Source organism: Haematobia irritans, chromosome 1 (genome assembly GCF_050003625.1).
Source record: "Haematobia irritans isolate KBUSLIRL chromosome 1, ASM5000362v1, whole genome shotgun sequence".
In the NCBI taxonomy this organism is placed as follows: Eukaryota; Metazoa; Arthropoda; class Insecta; order Diptera; family Muscidae; genus Haematobia; species Haematobia irritans.
The window spans coordinates 253,450,382-253,468,746 of NC_134397.1; the positions used below are offsets into that span (position 1 = coordinate 253,450,382).

Here is an 18,365-nt window from a genome sequence, read left to right on the forward strand (position 1 = left end):
ATAAAATTTTATTTTTATAGAAAATTTTGTTAAAATTTTATTTCTATAGAAAATTTTGTCAAAATTTTATTTCTATAGAAAATTTTGTCAAAATTTTATTTCTATAGAAAATTTTGTCACAATTTTATTTCTATAGAAAATTTTTCAAAATTTTCTTTTCTATAGGATATTTTGTCAACATTTTTTTTTATAGAAAATTTTTCAAAATTTTATTTCTATAGAAAATTTTGTCAAAATTTTATTTCTTATGAAAATTTTGTCCAGATTTTATTTCTATAGAAAATGTTGTCAAAATGTTATTTCTATAGAGAATTTTGTTAAATTTTAATTTCTATAGAAAATTTTATTTTATAAAACATTTAAAATTTGTTTCTTTAGAAAATATTGTTAGAATTTTATTTCTATAGAAAATTTTCTTTCTGTAAAAATTTTGTAAAAATTTTATTTCTATAGAAAATGTTGTCAAAATTTTATTTCTATAGGAAATTTTGTCAAAATTATATTTCTAGAGGAAATTTTGTCAAAATTTTATTTCTATAGACAATTTTGTCAAAATTTTATTTCTATAGAATATTTTGTCAAAATTTTATTTCTATAGAAAATTTTGTCAAAATTTTATTTCTGTAGAAAATTTTGTCAAAATTTTATTTCTGTAGAAAATTTTGTCAAGATTTTATTTCTATAGAACATTTTGTCAAAATTTTATTTCTATAGAACATTTTGTTAAAATTTTATTTCTATAGAAAATTTTGTCAAAATTTTATTTCTATAGAAAATTTTGTCAACATTTTATTTCTATAGGAAATTTTGTCAACATTTTATTCTTATATAAAAATTTTATTTGTAAAGGAAATTTTTACCAAAATTTTATTTCCATAGAAAATTTTGTCCAAATTTTATTTCTAGAGGAAATTTTGTCAAAACTTTATTTCAGTCAAAGTTTTATTTCTATAGAAAATTTTGTCAAAATTTTATTTCTGTAGAAAATTTTGTCAAAATTTTATTTCTATAGAACATTTTGTCAAAATTTTATTTCTATAGAAAATTTTGTGAAAATTTTATTTCTATAGAAAATTTTGTCAACATTTTATTTCCATATAAAAATTTTTTCCTATACAAAAATTTCGTCAATATTTTATTTGTATAGAAAATATTTCTGTAGAAAATTTTGTCAAAATTTTATTTCTGTAGAAAATGTTGTCAAAATTTTATTTCTATAGAACATTTTGTCAAAATTTTATTTCTATAGAAAATTTTGTCAAAATTTTATTTCTATAGAAAATTTTGTCAAAATTTTATTTCTATAGAAAATTTTGTCAAAATTTTATTTCTATAGAAAATTTTGTCAACATTTTATTTCTATAGGAAATTTTGACAAAATTTTATTCTTATATAAAAATTTTATTTGTAAAGGAAATTTTTACCAAAATATTATTTCTATAGAAAATTTTGTCCAAATTTTATTTCTAGAGGAAATTTTGTCAAAACTTTATTTCTGTCAAAGTTTTAATTCTATAGAAAATTTTGTCAAAATTTTAGAAAATTTTATCAAAATTTTAGAAAATTTTGTCAAAATTTTAGAAAATTTTGTCAAATTTTTATTTCTATAGAAAATTTTGCGAAAATTTTATTTCTATAGAAAATTTTGTCAAAATTTTATTTCTATAGACAGTTTTGTCAAAATTTTATTTCCATATAAAAATGTTTTCCTATACAAAAATTTCGTCAATATTTTATTTGTATAGAAAATTTTGTCAAAATTTAATTTCGTTAGAAATTTTGATTTAATTTCTATAAAAAATTATGTCAAATTTTTATTTCTAGAGAAATTTTTGTGAAAATTTTATTTCTATAGAAAATTTTGTCAACATTTTATTTCTATAGAAAATTTTGTGAAAACTTTATTTCTAGAGGAAATTTTGTCAAAACTTTATTTCTATAGAAAATGTTGTCAAAATTTTATTTCTAGAGGAAATTTTGTCAAAACTTTATTTCTAAAGAAAATGTTGCCAAAATTTTCTGTCTATAGAAAATTTTGTCATAATTTTATTTCTATACAAACTTTTGTCAAAATTTTATTTCTATAGATAATTTTGTCAAAAATTTTATTTCTGTAGAGAATTTTGTCAAAATTTCACTTCTGTTGAGAATTTCGTCAAAATTTTATTTTTGTTGAGAATTTCGTCAAAATTTTATTTCTGTAGAGAATTTTGTATAAATTTTACTTCTGTATAGAATTTTGTCAAAATTTTATTTCTATAGAAAATTTGTCAACATTTTAAAATTTTATTTCTATAGAAAAATTTTATTCATATACAAAAATTTCGTCAAAATTTATTTCTATAGAAAATTTTGTCTAAATTTTATTTCTATAGAAAATTTTGTCAAAATTTTATTTCTATTGAAAATTTTGTCAAAATGTTATTTCTAAGAAAATTTTGTGAAATTTTTGTTTCTATAGAAAATTTTTTCCAACTTCTATTTCTATAGAAAATTTTGTCAAAATTTTATTTTCATATAAAATTTTTTTCCTATACACAAATTTCGTCAATATTTTATTTGTATAGAAAATTTTGTCAAAATTTAATTTCTAAAAATTATGTCAAATTTTTATTTCTAGAGAAATTTTTGTGAACATTTTATTTCTATAGAAAATCTTGTCAACATTTTATTTCTATAGAAATTTTTGTGTAAACTTTATTTCTAGAGGAAATTTTGTCAAAACTTTATTTCTATAGAAAATTTTGTCAAAATTTTATTTCTAGAGGAAATTTTGTCAAAACTTTATTTCTATAGAAAATGTTGTTAAAATTTTATTTCTATAGAAAATATTGTCAAAATTTTATTTCTATAGAAAATTTTATTAATTTTTTTCTATAGAAAATTTTGTTAAAATTTTTTTCTATAGAAAATTTTGTCATAATTTTATTTCTATAGAAACTTTTGTCAAAATTTTATTTGTATAGAAAATTTTGTCAAAATGTTATTTCTATAGAAAATTTTGTCATAACTTTATTTCTGTTGAGAATTTCGTCAAAATTTTATTTCTGTTGAGAATTTCGTCAAAATTTTATTTCTGTAGAGAATTTTGTCTAAATTCTACTTCTGTATAGAATTTTGTCAAAATTTTATTTCTATAGAAAATTTGTCAACATTTTATTTCCATAGAAAATTTTGTCAACAGTTTATTTCTATAGAAAATGGAGGACTCCAAATCAAATGATTTTTGGACGCATATGGAATGTTAGAATATGTGGATAACTTTGCTTTCAATGGTACACTCTAAAAAGCATATATACATACATATATACTTACTGATGTATGTGTAGTGTATAATTTATGTATTGTTGTATTTAATGATTGTTGTATTTAATGATTGTTGCAATAAAAAGTTCAAAAAGTTCTAATCAATATCGTACGTGTTGTTTTTGTTTCTTCTTATTTGCCGTAGAAGAAGAATGCCAAAATTATGGAAAATATGCATTTGTTATTGTTGTACATGCATATATAAATATACGTTGGTGTATGCACGCACAGAAAAAACATGTTTGGACATGGTTGCCGCATCTATTTAATGCTTATCTAGAGTATGTAATTGTCGCGAAAACCATGTATTTTGTCTTTGTAAAAATTATTTTCGAGTGGAGAAAAATATATGTTGGCAATAAGCATTTAAATGTTTCTCAAATGCCGCAAACATGTTCTATTATTTAAATGATAGAATTTGAGACCATTATATGGTCAGGAAAATCATGTACCTGACCATTCAATTTTTTTACTTTTTTGCAGAGAAAAAAGTATTTTTATAGTTTACGTATAGACATGTCTACAACCATTACATGGTCATAAAGACCATGTACATTGTTTTCGTGGCCATTTAATTTTTTAATTTTTTTGCAGCGACAAGAATTTTATAAAAACATTGAGCAGGTACACACGATTTTCATTTTGCGCGTCAGTCGTGTGTTGATTATTTCTTGGAATGGACGGAGAATACGGAATTATTGTGTTTTGTGTTAATTTATTTATTCAGAAATGGCACGTGGTTCTATGTGAATACAAAAAAGGAAAGTGTAATTGAAAAAAATATACCTGGTTTTTGTTCTGCATTTTTATATATGGTATAATTTATTTTTATTTGCAGTTACATGATGTCTGCGTTTGTACATTTGATGGGCACGAAGTAAATATGGAATGATTACTTATTGTTGAAATTGAACCAAACTAGAGTGTGTAAAAATATGTGAAGTTTGCTTGCACGACATTATAAATACAAATAAACAATGAATTAGTTTATAAAAAAATAAAAACAAATAAATAAAGTTGATTTTGTGTTTTCTTTTCTCAAGTGGCGTCCTTTTTTCATAAAAATCAAAACATATTAGGTTGTGACCATGTTCTTTTAACTAGAAGAAAAACATTTTTGACGAATAACTTAACATTTCAGATCGTGACCATTGTATTTTAATGGAAACAAAATTCTTTTTATCAATATAATAACATTTTAGATGAGGACAATTGTATTTTTCTTAGAACCATGTTCACTGAGCCAACATGGTTGCAGGTTAAAATGTTACATGGTCGCCGCAAAAATAGCTGCTATCATATTATTTTGCTCTTCCAATATGATTGTGGCAATCATGTTTCTTCTCTGCGTGTGTGGATACGAGTGTTGCCAATTTACAGGGTTTGCAATTACACCGTTATAACACCCATAGCATAGGTGGCAATAACATCGTGTTTACAGCATCAACTCTCACTCACTCTCTCTCTCTCTGTAAATTATTATTTTTAATCAAAATGTGTAAAGTGTTATGTTGTTTTCACTATTTTTTCTTGCTTTCAATTGGATTTATTTTGTTTTTGTTATTATTAATCTATTAAATTTGTTTTTGTATTTAAGTATGTTTGTAGTTTTTGTATGATCTTTGCAATTTTGTATAATCTACGGCCTTTTTTTTTATTTATTTTGTTTTTTTATATTTTCTTGTTTGCTTGTAGTTTGTTTTTTTATTTTTACTTCCGGAAATGATAAAGTGTTCCGTTTTTCTACAACCTAAGTTGGAATTTGTTCAGTGTATGTGTGGGTGTGTTCCTGCACAAAATATGAACACTTTCTAAAGCGTTATTTGTAAAACAAATCAACACATTCCTTAATACTACGCTCACGCTATGCACGAAATCTCGCTTATCGAGACTTGCAAATCGCATTTCCATATAAAAGCGAGATTTCATATGTCAAGAAAGGCGATTCCATATAGTGTCTTTGGCCTTTAACCCTGTTTACTTTAAGCGTTGTGTTACATTAGCCAGGGCCACTGCGAATGCCTGCAGTGCCGAAAATGGATATTGAAAGTCCAGTGTATAGGCATTGCCATCAATGCGTCCAAATTGCATAACCTAAAAGATTTCAAGTGTTTTTATGTATGGAGCACGTCGCGAAATTTAAAAATTATACTCACTTGTTTTCCACGAAATTCAATTTGAAAATTTTTGGCAGATTCCTGCGTTACTCGACCTCCAAAATCTAATTGATATACTTGACTCATTTCATTCCACATTGGTGCCTTGTTGTGCATAACAAACTCACGACGCACTGGAGCCGGATTGTTGCAAGTTGATGATCCATTGGGTTCTATTCTTCCACGTTTTAGCTGAAAACATTTTTCAGAATATTCATTAAACGAAAAGTTAGATAACATACATCCTATAGGGGTTTAAGATTAATGAAATCTATAGAACGCCTGAAGTTCTAATAATCATTTTTGGTGTGTTTAGTTGACCTTATAAGGGCGTGGTAAAATCCAGTTTTTTACCCTCGTTTTTCATCACAGATTTGTATCCTAATTTTTTTAATAGGGGATGTAGGAAATGAAGCCGACTCATTTTTGTTGGCGGCGGCGTCGGCTTGACTATAATAAATTTGTCTATTCAACGGTGGAAAATTATCGATTATAAAAACAATGTCAATTTATCCGAATGGTAATGAGATTAGTTGTTCAAAAAAAATTTCTGATCTAAATTTTTACAAAATTATTATAGCATTTTGATACTGGTTGATTGTGGGTGGTATGTTCAAAATTTTGGCAAAAACTTCAACAATTATGAATACATTTTTCATTATAAATCAATATTTAGGATTAATTGGCGACTAAATGTGAGGCAAGATGAGTCGATATATTCGGCGGAGACGTCGACTGGCCATAAATAGTTGGCGGCTTCATTCTCTGGTCAGCATATGCATGTGTTTTAACCCCAAAAAGTCGTCCAAATAAAAGTATAACAGGTTGGCTGATAAGTCCCCTGTCTAACAAAGAAAAACACATTTTTTTTTGTCAAAATTCGTTTTTATTATTCAACATAGTTCCCTTCAAGAGCGATACAACGATTATAACGACCTTCCAATTTTTTGATACCATTTTGGTAGTACTCCTTCGGTTTTGCCTCAAAATAGGCCTCAGTTTCGGCGATCACCTCTTCATTGCAGACAAATTTTTTCCCTGCGAGCATCCTTTTGAGGTCTGAGAACAAGAAAAAGTCGCTGGGGGCCAGATCTGGAGAATACGGTGGGTGGGGAAGCAATTCGAAGCCCAAGTCATGATTTTTTGCCATCGTTCTCAATGACTTGTGGCACGGTGCGTTGCCTTGGTGGGACAACACTTTTTTCTTCTTCATATGGGGCCTTTTTGTCGCGATTTCGACATTCAAACGCTCCAATAACGCCATATAATAGTCACTGTTGATGGTTTTTCCCTTCTCAAGATAATCGATAACAATTATTCCATGCGCATCCCAAAAATACGGTGGGTGGGGAAGCAATTCGAAGCCCAATTCATGAATTTTTTCCATCGTTCTCAATGACTTGTGGCACGATGCGTTGTCTTGGTGGAACAACACTTCTTCTTCATATGGGGCCGTTTTGCCGCGATTTTTCTTCTTCATATGGGGCCGTTTTGCCGCGATTTCGACCTTCAAACGCTCCAATAACGCCATATAATAGTCACTGTTGATGGTTTTTCCCTTCTCAAGATAATCGATAACAATTATTCCATGCGCATCCCAAAAAACAGAGGCAATTACTTTGTCAGCGGACGTTTGAGTCTTTCCACGCTTCGGAGACGATTCACCGGTCGCTGTCCACTCAACCGACGGTCGATTGGACTCAGGAGTGTAGTGATGGATCCATATTTCATCCATTGTCACATATCGACGGAAAAACTCGGGTGTATTACGAGTTAACAGCTGCAAACACCGCTCAGAATCATCAAAACGTTGTTGTTTTTGGTCAAATGTGAGCTCGCGCGGCACCCATTTTGCACAGAGCTTCCGCATATCCAAATATTGATGAATGATATGACCAACACGTTCCTTTGATATCTTTAAGGCCTCTGCTATCTCGATCAACTTCATTTTACGGTTATTCAAAATCATTTTGTGGATTTTTTTGATGTTTTCGTCGGTAACCACCTCTTTCGGGAGTCCACTGCGTTCACCGTCCTCCGTGCTAATTTCACTACGCCTGAATTTTGCATACCAATCAATTATTGTTGATTTCCCAGGGGCAGAGTCCGGAAACGCATTACCAAGCCAAGTTTTTGCTTCCACCGTATTTTTTCCCATCAGAAAACAGTATTTTATCAAAACATTTTTTTTTTTCACAATAACAAAAGTTGCTTCACAAAAGACGCTCTTTCTCACAAACTAATTGACTTACAGACGTCAAATTTTGATACGAATCATTTGAAGGTTGGCACTGTATAAAAATAATATGCATTTAATACTAGCGACGCCATCTATGTGTCAGACCGGGGACTTATCAGCCAAGCAGTTAGTTTGTACCCAACATTATATTCATGTTATAAATTGATTATTACTCTAAGTACAACGCTTTGCCTTCAAAGAATTGGAATTGGTATTATGAGCTACGGCGATAACAAAAATATCGATAAATTTGTTATCGATCACATCAACAGGCTGTTTTCGACTATAACTTATATTGAGGACAATATCTGGGATATGTCTCGAGAAGATGCACGCATAGAAACCCCATGTTTGGACATGGTTGCCGCATTCATTTAATGCTTATATAGAGCATCCCAGCAAAAAAAGCGTCGCCAAAAAAGTAATGAAAATGTTCTTTTTGGATCCGGAAGTGGTGCAAAATTGACGCAGAAGCGATGAATTTAACATGGGCTTGTCATAGGACAGAAGTCCTCCATTTCAACAGCCGTTGCACTGAATTCGCATCACTTCTTTAGGTGTGATCCAAATTCAATGTTTTGGATGTATATTAAAAAATTCTGTGATATTTTGTGAAATAAATAATTTGTATAATTTTTTATAATTTTTAATGGATTCTAACGCTTGTCGGAAACGTTTGACCTCAAATATTTTCAAAAATTCACAATTTTTTCAGATTGGATTTAGCATTTTTTTCGACAAAATTTAAATGATTTGTACCATTCTATGAATTCTTACTCTGGTTTTAACCTATTTGAAACAAAAAAACTTTAAATTACCTATTAAAAGTATGAAAAAAACAAGATTTAACAAATTGAATTAAAAGAACTTCCTGGGTAGTTAAAATAAAGAACATCATTGGGAGTGCATCTTCTGGAAGTGCTTTTAAAGTTGTGCATTTGGAAGAACTTCCAAATTTTTTTGCTGGGATATAATTGCAGCGAAAACCATGTATTTTGTCTTTGTAAAAATAGTATTCGAGCGGAGAAAAATGTATGGTGGCAATAAGCATTTGAATGGTTCTCAAATACCGCAAACATGTTCTATCATTTAAATGATAGAACCATTACATTTTTTTCGTGACCATTTAATTTTTAACTTTTTTGCAGCGAAAACAATTTTATAAAAACATTGAGCAGGTACACACGATTTTCATTTTGCGCTTCAGTCATGTGTTTATTGTTTCTTGGAATGGACGGAGAATACGGATTTACTGTGTTTTGTGTTAATTTATTTATTCAGAACCCGGCAAAAAAAGCGTCGCCAAAAAAGTAGTGAAAATGTTCTTTTTGGATCCGGAAGTTGTGCAAAATTGGCGCAGAAGCAATGATTTTAACATGGGCTTGTCATAGGACGGATGTCCACCATTTCAACTGCCGTTGTACTGAATTTGCATCACTTCTTAAGGTGTGATGCCAATCCAGTGATTTGGATGTGAATAAAGAAATTTTGCAATATTTTGACGAATAAATAATTTTTAATTTTTTTTTTATGATTTTTAATGCATTATAACGCTTGTCTGGAACGTTTGACATCAAATATTTTCAAAAATTCGCAATTTTTCTAGAAAGGATTTAGCATTTTTTTCGACAAAATTTAAATAATTTGCACAATTTTATTAATTTTTAATCTGTTTTTAACCCATTTGAAACAATAAAATTTTAAATTTCCCATTAAAAATATGAAACAAGCGAGTTATAAAAAAAGTGTAATTGAAAAAAACTGTACCTGTTTTTGTTCTGCATTTTGATATATGGTATAATTTAATTTTATTTGCAGTTACATGATGCCTGCGTTTGTATATTTGATGGGCACGATGTAAATATGGAATAATTACTTATTGTTGAAATTGAAATAATATAGAGTGTGTAAAAATATATGATGCTTGCTTGAACGGCATTATAAATACAAATAAACAATGAATTAGTTTATAAATAAATAAAAACAAATAAATAAATTTAATTTTGTGTTTTATTTTCACAAGTGACGTCCTTATTTCGACGGTGAAAAAAGTGACCATGTTCTTTTAACTAGAAGAAAAACATTTTTAATGTATACCATAACATTTTGAATCATGACCATTGTCTTTTCATTCAAACAAAATTCATTTTATCAATATAATAACATTTTAGATGAGGACAATTATATTTTTCTTAGAACCATGTTCACTGAGCCAACAAGGTTGCAGGTTAAAATGTTACATGGTCGCCGCAAAAATAGATCCTATCATATTATTTTACTCTTCGAATATGATTGTGGCAATCATGTTTCTTCTCTGCGTGTGGACATGGGCATTATCGTCCGGATTAACTTATAGTGTGAACGGATCATTACTTTGGAGACACGTCGCTAGCCATGGCGGATTTCTGGAGCAAAAAAATTTGTTCGCCTAACAACAGTCGCTCTCTTTACACCCGTTGGTAAAATTGTCAATGTGCGCCTGCCCACCCAGCTTTATAAGCTTCCTTGGAAAAACTCGTCTCTTCAGGTGGGAAAGAAATATTGATCCCGGACTTATATTTGCGCGGTCGTCAGTTGTACGTCTATTTTGGAGAAACGAAGGTAATTATGAACTAAGTGACGTTGAGATTGTGTATTATGCGAATGACTGTATAATCATGTCACCCACGCCTCATTATTATTTCTTCCTTTATTTCACTTTTCACTACATGAACATCAGAAATACACAGGCAATTTAATGTTAGAGTTTACGGCTTTACGATTCCGACTTCAAAGATCCCCAAAGTTCTCGGGGTCACATGGACAGGTTTTCAAGGTATCTGCTCGTGCTAACGCTATTTGAAGTTGGCTCTGATACGGACTTGCTATCATACGGATTTTCTGAATGGTGTCTCTGCATGTCTTCCCTGACTCATATGTATCGGGATACCATTATCTTAGTTGTGCGAAAATATTCCTAACATACCCATACAGCAGTACCTTCTTTCGACTTTTTCTCCATATCTAATTCGAATAATAAGCAGCTACATAGAGGATAGAGTACTGAAATACGAGACTGATGACGTTATACTTCACTACACAGTATCAGAAGTGCCGCAAGAGCTATTAATCTTCCCACTGCCCTAACGATCAATAAGAACTCTGCAGAATTGATTGAAATCTTAAGCAACGATTGTTTGGGAGGAATAAGGCTTAAAACTAACAGTTGAAAACACAGAGGCAATAATGGTAACCAGAAAACGAGTATTTGAATGCCCTAAGCTAAGAGGGGATGGATGGATGGAGAGATCCTGGATAGACAGTCACATAACCACTGGCGAGCGTAAAGTATGCGCAAGGACTTTACGCAGCATATGCTTAGAGATGATGATTGGAAGATCATAGACAAATTGCAAAGAGTGTTTACTTTCCGGATGATATTAGCTTACCGTACAATCTCGACATCTGCTGGAATCCTTCAATCCCTCCATTGGAAAGGCCAGAGGTATTTAACGAATAAGCATCAAGGCCGAACACAATTGCTGAATCAGCAGTAGAAAAAAGGGAAGCTCGTGAAAGATTACCGAAAACAGATGAGACAGAGATAACAAAGGTAAATGTACCTACTAAGTTATTGCGAAAATTAGGAGCTGGAGTACTCATGGTGAGGTGAATTTTTATGTATGTCCGGTGGTTAATGGTTATGGACATTTTAGCAATTATTTCCTAAAAAAGAGGATATGGGAGATAGACATAGGTGACCTCTGCAACAGGAAGATGACGTACGATACACACTTCCGAGGTGAGTTTGCATGAACGAAGCAAGAGAAGGAATATGTACGTTACGTTCGGATGAAAGCCTCTTCGTTCTGAGGAGAACTGCTACAAGAATTTTATTGCCATAGAAAAAGTTCAAAGGGAAAAAGTTAAATTTCAGAAATTACGATTCCGAGATTGCATAGGACGTAGGAGTAGACAAAGGTGATTCTAACGGATGCAGAAAGCGGTCCTGGGGTAGTGGTTCATGCGGGGGACTATTAGATGATAGTGCATTATCACTACATCAAGAGAAATTCATATAGACTTTTGTCATAGTTAGACCACCCCCCATAGTACCAGACGAAGGAAACGTCCCGTGGCAGACCAAGATCAGACAGTTGCCTAAACTCCCATTTATTCGGAATTTATAGCAGCCTAGCTGACGTGTGTCCCATCGGTATTCCAGATTTTTGGTTACAAATTAACAAACGCATGTGCCGTCACATGACATTGTAGCGAACAGGCTACGATCTGGACACATCCAATCCTGGAACCTCAATTACTTGCATAGAAAATGCTCAGTAACAGAGTTGCGCGATCTGGACATTTGTAAATAGGCCTAGAGCCACTGTGGTAAAATGGTTAGCATGCTCGCCTTACGTATACAAGATCGTGTTTTCGATTCCTGCTTCGACCGAACACAAAAGATTTTTTTGTTTCTGAGTATTTCAAAGTGGTTTTACTGCAATGTAGAACGCCGTTTGGACTCGGCTATAAAAAGGACGTCCCTTGTGATTGAGTTTAACATGGAAACACAATGAAACCACTTTTCGACAAAAAGTTTAAGACAATAATTCCGAACAGTGCGGCGTGGTGCACACAGATCCCAGGGAATAAACGTTATATAGATTTCTACACTGATGGCTCCAAATTGGATGGACAAGTGGGTTTCGGAGTATATTCTAAAGACCTTCGAATAGCGAAAAAATTACTTCATCACTGTAGTGTTTTTTCAGGCTGAAATATTAGCAATAAAAGAGGTGGCGAATTGCCTGAGAAGTAATGTTCCAACAAATGTTGGCTTTAATATATACTCAGACAGTCAACCTGCAATAAAATCCTTGGATTCTTAACTCGAAAACGGCCATCGACTGTCGCAAATCTCTCAACGAGATGGCTGAACAGTACAATATTCACCTAATATGGGTGCCTGGCCATACCGGGGAACTGCGAAGCGGATGAGTTGGTAAGGCTAGGAACTACCTTACATATTCCATGGGAACTAGAATCTGTTTGTATGCCTCTGGCTACCTGCAAGCTATTACTGCGCGACAAGGCTGTTATGGTGGCAAATGTTGGTTGGGGGGTTGTAACGACATCAAACAAATATAGGCCCATTTAAACTTAAACCGCACACTAGATATGCTAGTGTTCTTAAGACGTCAGATATCACTCCTTATATCTGCTATAACGACTTTCCAAAAACTATTGGCGCAAAGTATACATAATGACCACTGTATGAGCTGTCATGATGCGGAGGAAAAGGAATCAATTAAACACCTCTTGTGTGAGTGTCCTGCATTGTGTGTAAGGCGTAAACGAATTTTAGCGAATGTAGCTTTAGATTACTGGCGGACCTGGAAAACGTTAACTTAAGCAGTATGCTAATGTTTTTGAAACAATCTGGTTGGTTCAACAGAAGGAAATAATCGAGAAGGTTCAGCGATTAAAACTAAAAGTGCCCATATGTAATAGGTACTTTTAGTTAATGTGGTATTACAATGGACTGATTAGTCTAAGTGAGCCTGATACATCGGGCTGTCACCTAACCTAGAGCAAGATGACTAAATTTACAAGAAACAGCCATCAACCACAACATATATCTAGAATATTCCAAGAACGAGTTAATTAAGTTCTTATAATACTTGTCACCCATGCCTATTAATAGAAGGGTGGCATTGAAAAATCCATTCAATTGAATCTATTATCATTACATTTTCCCGAGTGTGTAGTGTAGTCGACTATGCAATAAAGCAATTTGCGTGTTTCCCATTACTCTCACCTTTTGACGTAATTGTGCCTTCTGGAATGTCTCCAAGTCACGATATTGTTTACTACAACCATTGCCATTCGTATAGGCATTTTCTTCACTGGAGCCATTGGTGCCATTTGCCTCATCATCCGAACTGTCAATGATGTTTTGTTTTTTCCTCTGGCGTCGATTCAATAGCGGGGAATTTAAAATATTACGTATGGGTGAACTACTTTGGTAGCGTTTGTTCTTTTTACTGGCAGCCGGAGAAGCTGGCGAACTACGAGGCAAACGTTGTGGTGTTGTGGGTGGTGTTAGACGACCTTCATCCAAATCTCTTAACCTACTGATAATATTTTCTAAGGTGGTAAGGGCCTGTAAAAACAACAAGAAACACACACACACATACTCTCATTCGAAGGAGCGGGCCATTTTGAAATCTATCAGAACTCACCTGAGTGTGTAATGAAACTGAAGCTCTTGATTCTACAGGCGTTGCCTCAATGGTACTATCACTACTATTATTATTATTATTCTTAGTTTCCGAACGTTGTTGTTCTGGGGCACTATGCGATTTATTTTCTACTGCCGCGGTGGCTGTGGCCGCAGTCTGCTTAGGATCCTTCCGTCTCCAACGTCCCTCAGTCAATTGTTTCACTAGACTGAACCCATGTTCATGTCTTCTGGCCAAGGTTGGCGACGCTGTGTCACCATTATTACGATTGCCAAAACGATGTTTGCGTGTAAACAGGGGACTGTCTGTGAAACTGGTGATGACATCGATTCGTCGTTTCGGTACATTTTCGCTGGCATTTGGTTTTCTTGTTGCTGGATTCTCACAGTCACTGGGTTGTTGTTCTTTTACACCAATGGAAGGAGTGTCAACATCCGCTCGAACAATGTCATCTGTTGGAATAAGAGTAGATTTCTTGGAGGCTACTACTTGCGATGAACAGTTTTTACATAAGGATGTGACCGCAGAGCAGGAGGAACATGCGGTGGTTTTTTTCTGGCCAGCATTGGAAGTTTCTTCATGTAATTTTTCCAATTGTTTGCTACTCAATTTGGTTTGGGTAGAGAGTAGATCACACGAATCCAAACTTTTCGATTTGCCTGTTAGAAGGAGTTTTGGTTTGCTGGTATCCTATTGAAGAGAGAGAAAGAAGAATCATTTGGGATCATCTTGGAAAAACATCATTCAATACTTACGCTTTGCTGGGTCTTTTTCTTACGACATTTTCGATTATCCACTAGAATAAGTCTTTTGTTGGGAGCTTCTCTTCTCAAAGCCGTTAATGCTTCATCGCTGGGTGTTATGGCCACCGAATCCAGATAGCCTACACTACAGCTACGTGTAATAACATCCGAGGCCGGTGCTATGGATACCACCGTAGGAGTTCTTTTCATTGGATTCGTTTCACTGGCGTTATGCGATGAAGAGGAGGAGGATGATGTCGAGGTGACTATGGCATTAATCGTATGTTGCTGATGATGTTGCTGGAATTGTTGTTGTAATGCAGCAGTATTACCTTGCATCTCATCATCGATGTAGAGAATATCACGCTTCTTCGACGTTGAGGGTAAAGCTGTTCTCACTTTGCTGGCGGCCGCATCCATCCGTTCCAAATTCAAACTTAAATTTAGAGGCACTGGATTAACATGACTATTGGCAGAGCGTATGGTCTCCGACATTAAAGCATTCTTAACTTGGACGACATTATTGGTGTAGTCAGCATTGCTGGAATAGGACATAAGAGTGGTCTGACCATTGGCTGCAACGGCTGGACGTTCAAATATAATATCAGTGGGTGCAACGGCATTCTTGGGACTTTGTAAAGTAGGGACGGATCCATCGCTAAATAGCGGAGATATGGCATGGCGTGATTGGCCACACGCACTGCCATTGGAGCGTGCGAAACTCGATGTTATGTTCTTTGGACGTAAAACTTTGTGACTTGTGATGGATGTGTTATTGTTGTGGCTAGCAGAAGCACTGGTATTTGCGGATGCTGCAGCCATCATTGCTGTGGATGAGGTGGAGGGAACTGCTTCGGGTGATTCACTTGTTGAGTCGTCATCGTAAGATTCTGCACGAGCCAGCGGACTTCGACCCAATGCTCCGGAGATCTGATTGCCATTGGACGAATTGCGATGGCGAGACAACAAGCGATTCGGTCTAGGTGACATGGGGGCTATAGGAGGTGCGATTTCATTAAGTTTTCTAGTGGCCAGACTGCTAACTCCACTACCCGCACCACCACCACCTCCACCAGTTCCTCCGCCGGAATCTGTCAACGGTATTGCCACTTCGGCAGTCACTGCAGTGTTGGTTTGAATGTGATTTTCATCCTCGTCTTCCGAAAAGAGATTCGGATTAAAGTTAGGATCTGGACCAAGAGGAAAATCATCTCTCAACTCTGTAATGACCAGGGTCATTTGTCTGGGTTGCAGGTGTAGAAGGGACGTTTTATATGTTACTTGGCCTAAATTGGCTGGAACGGTTTTCGCAAGACCATGCATTTTGAATTTGGTTCCCCAGATATTTGAAGTAACCTCAACTAATTTCACCTCCTGCAAATAGAAATGAAACGGATTTGATGACTCGCATCTATGCAATTTCAAGAATTCCCTTACCTCGGGTAGTGTATCCACATAGGCCAATTCATCTAAAGCATCACTTCCATCATTGCTCCCCGTTGTCAATGTATTACGATCGTGACCATTTCCATGACGTTTTTGTTGGCGTATTTTACGTTTTCTTGGCGTATGTGGTGATCCACGTATTCGATCCTCATATTCACTATCTGACGAATCGGTTCGGCCAGTAGCAGTTGTGCTGGTCGACTGACTAGACGATGATGAACTTTTGGATCCTGGGGAGTGTTGAAAAAAATCAGATGCTTCTGAAAAATTAATTGATATTTTATTAATTGAATAGCGCTCAAAGTGTTAATTTCAAGGGAATATAGTAGGCGTATATAAAATACATGTAACATTTTCCAAAAATTTCCATAGACCATTACGAATGATGGATAAAGTGAGCTGAATATTTTCCTTCGATAGAAAAATTCAGACTATAGATGTCATCTAAATGATTGTGTAGAAGAAAACATAACCATGGTTTCTCTTATGGTATTCAAGTATTCATCTACCGACAGTTCGACTTTTGACTAAAGGACCGGATAGGTACGGATAGAAGTACCGACTAGGTAAGAATTGTGACTTTTGACTAAAGGACTTACTATCCGTACCGACTAGTTAGGAATTGTGATTTTTTGACTAAAGGACTTACTATCCGTACCGAATAGGAAGGAATAGCAACATTTGATTTTGTAGATCTTAGTTGGATCAAAATTACCTGGTCTACAGAGCGAAAGAGATGTGATGAGGGAGAACATTATGGATGAAATCTAAATGATTGCGTAGATGAAATACACAACCATGGATATTCGTCTACCGATAGTAGACATTCGGCGTACAGACTAATGCGACTCTTGACTTTCTATCCGTGGTCATAGCTTCAGCTATGATTGGGTTAGGTTAGGTTTCTATTCAATCCATTGAGAAACCACAAGTGACATTCTTCTCTCTTATCAATCAGTGCTAACTACCTTGTTCTACACAGAGAGAGAGAGAGAGAGAGAGAGAGAAAGATTCACCCTGGTGGTGGTCATCGCTTCAGCTATGTTAGGTTTCTGTTCAATCCATTGGGAAACCACAGGTGACGTTCTTCTCTCTTATCAATCAGCGCTGACCGATTCTATATTGAGCTCAATGAAAAACCGCTGAGAAAGTCAGCCAGCATTACTGGTTCGAATGAGTGCTTCGACTCCAAATAAATACTACTCCAAAATAATACTACATTGATAATGCGCTTTACAGACTATCAGTTTTTCCGGACGACAGTGCTCGTGTCGAACATATCCCATATATTGTGCACATAATCAGTGAAGTCCGAAGGCATAATCGATACTGCTGCATGTTTATAGGATCGATACCACATTTACCGATTATTTAGTCATCGCCGACAAGTCGTATCGATCCGGCACACTGTAAGATTCTTTACAAACACCGACATTCCGTCCGAAATAACTGATAGTCTGTAAAGCGCATAACATGCATATATATTTGCGCCTTCGAATAGGTAAGATCTTTATCTCCTTTTTGGGCTTACAGATAGGGCATGCAATCCATTTCAGCTACCTTTCTAGATTTTAGTTCAACCAAAATCATGTTGGTCTACAAGGATAGATAAAGAGATGATGGTCGAAACCGTACAACAAAATTTCACTGGTCATATGTTCGAATACCGTATCCTCATGGTTTCTGTTCGGACCGAGAAAAACAGAGTCATCCCTATGGGATTTTGAAGTCATCCAGAGTATCGGCTGTGGTAAATTGTGAATTATAGGTTTGGAGAACACTAATGATAAACGTGGGTCTTTTTCCCTTTATCCTCTCGCGTCGGTGATTCACGAACCGTCATCGACCCATCTAAGATTGATGTTTCAACATCACCGGTGAGAAAATCTTCTTTCTAGCAATTTGTCATTAATATGATTGGAGACCACGAATGATTAACATAGCTTTCTTTGTCGCTCTATCATTTGATGAGAAAACTTCGCGCGTCCGTGATTGACGAACTGTTAAGATCTTACTGGGACTCCATATGACTTTAACGGTTGGTCACACCTTAATTAAGATGACACTTATGTTATATTGCTTCTGGAGCTTCAACTACACAGATAATACCATGTGTTTCAACATCAACGGTGAATTTTTTTTGAACGCTTCTCTTTACGAGGTGTTGAAGGCATCAGCAATATCAGCTGTAACAAATTTTAAATTATACACTTGGAGACCACTTATGAGATACGTGGCTCTCTTTAATTGG

At 34.2% G+C, this 18,365-nt stretch overlaps 1 protein-coding gene across 1 annotated transcript in view; it reads right to left on the reverse strand.

Moving 5' to 3' along the window:
• Nucleotides 1-4,967: 4,967 nt before the first annotated feature.
• Nucleotides 4,968-18,365, reverse strand: part of Tusp (WD40 superfamily protein Tusp) — a 121,433-nt gene continuing 108,035 nt past the window's right edge. Inside the window, exons 7-12 of the mRNA XM_075289724.1 lie at nucleotides 16,106-16,374; nucleotides 14,681-16,042; nucleotides 13,926-14,615; nucleotides 13,502-13,846; nucleotides 5,463-5,654; nucleotides 4,968-5,400 (exon numbers count right to left, since the gene is read on the reverse strand). Of these exons, the coding sequence (XP_075145839.1) occupies nucleotides 5,284-5,400; nucleotides 5,463-5,654; nucleotides 13,502-13,846; nucleotides 13,926-14,615; nucleotides 14,681-16,042; nucleotides 16,106-16,374 (2,975 nt within the window). The 3' untranslated portion in view covers nucleotides 4,968-5,283. The remainder of the gene's footprint in view (nucleotides 5,401-5,462; nucleotides 5,655-13,501; nucleotides 13,847-13,925; nucleotides 14,616-14,680; nucleotides 16,043-16,105; nucleotides 16,375-18,365) is intronic.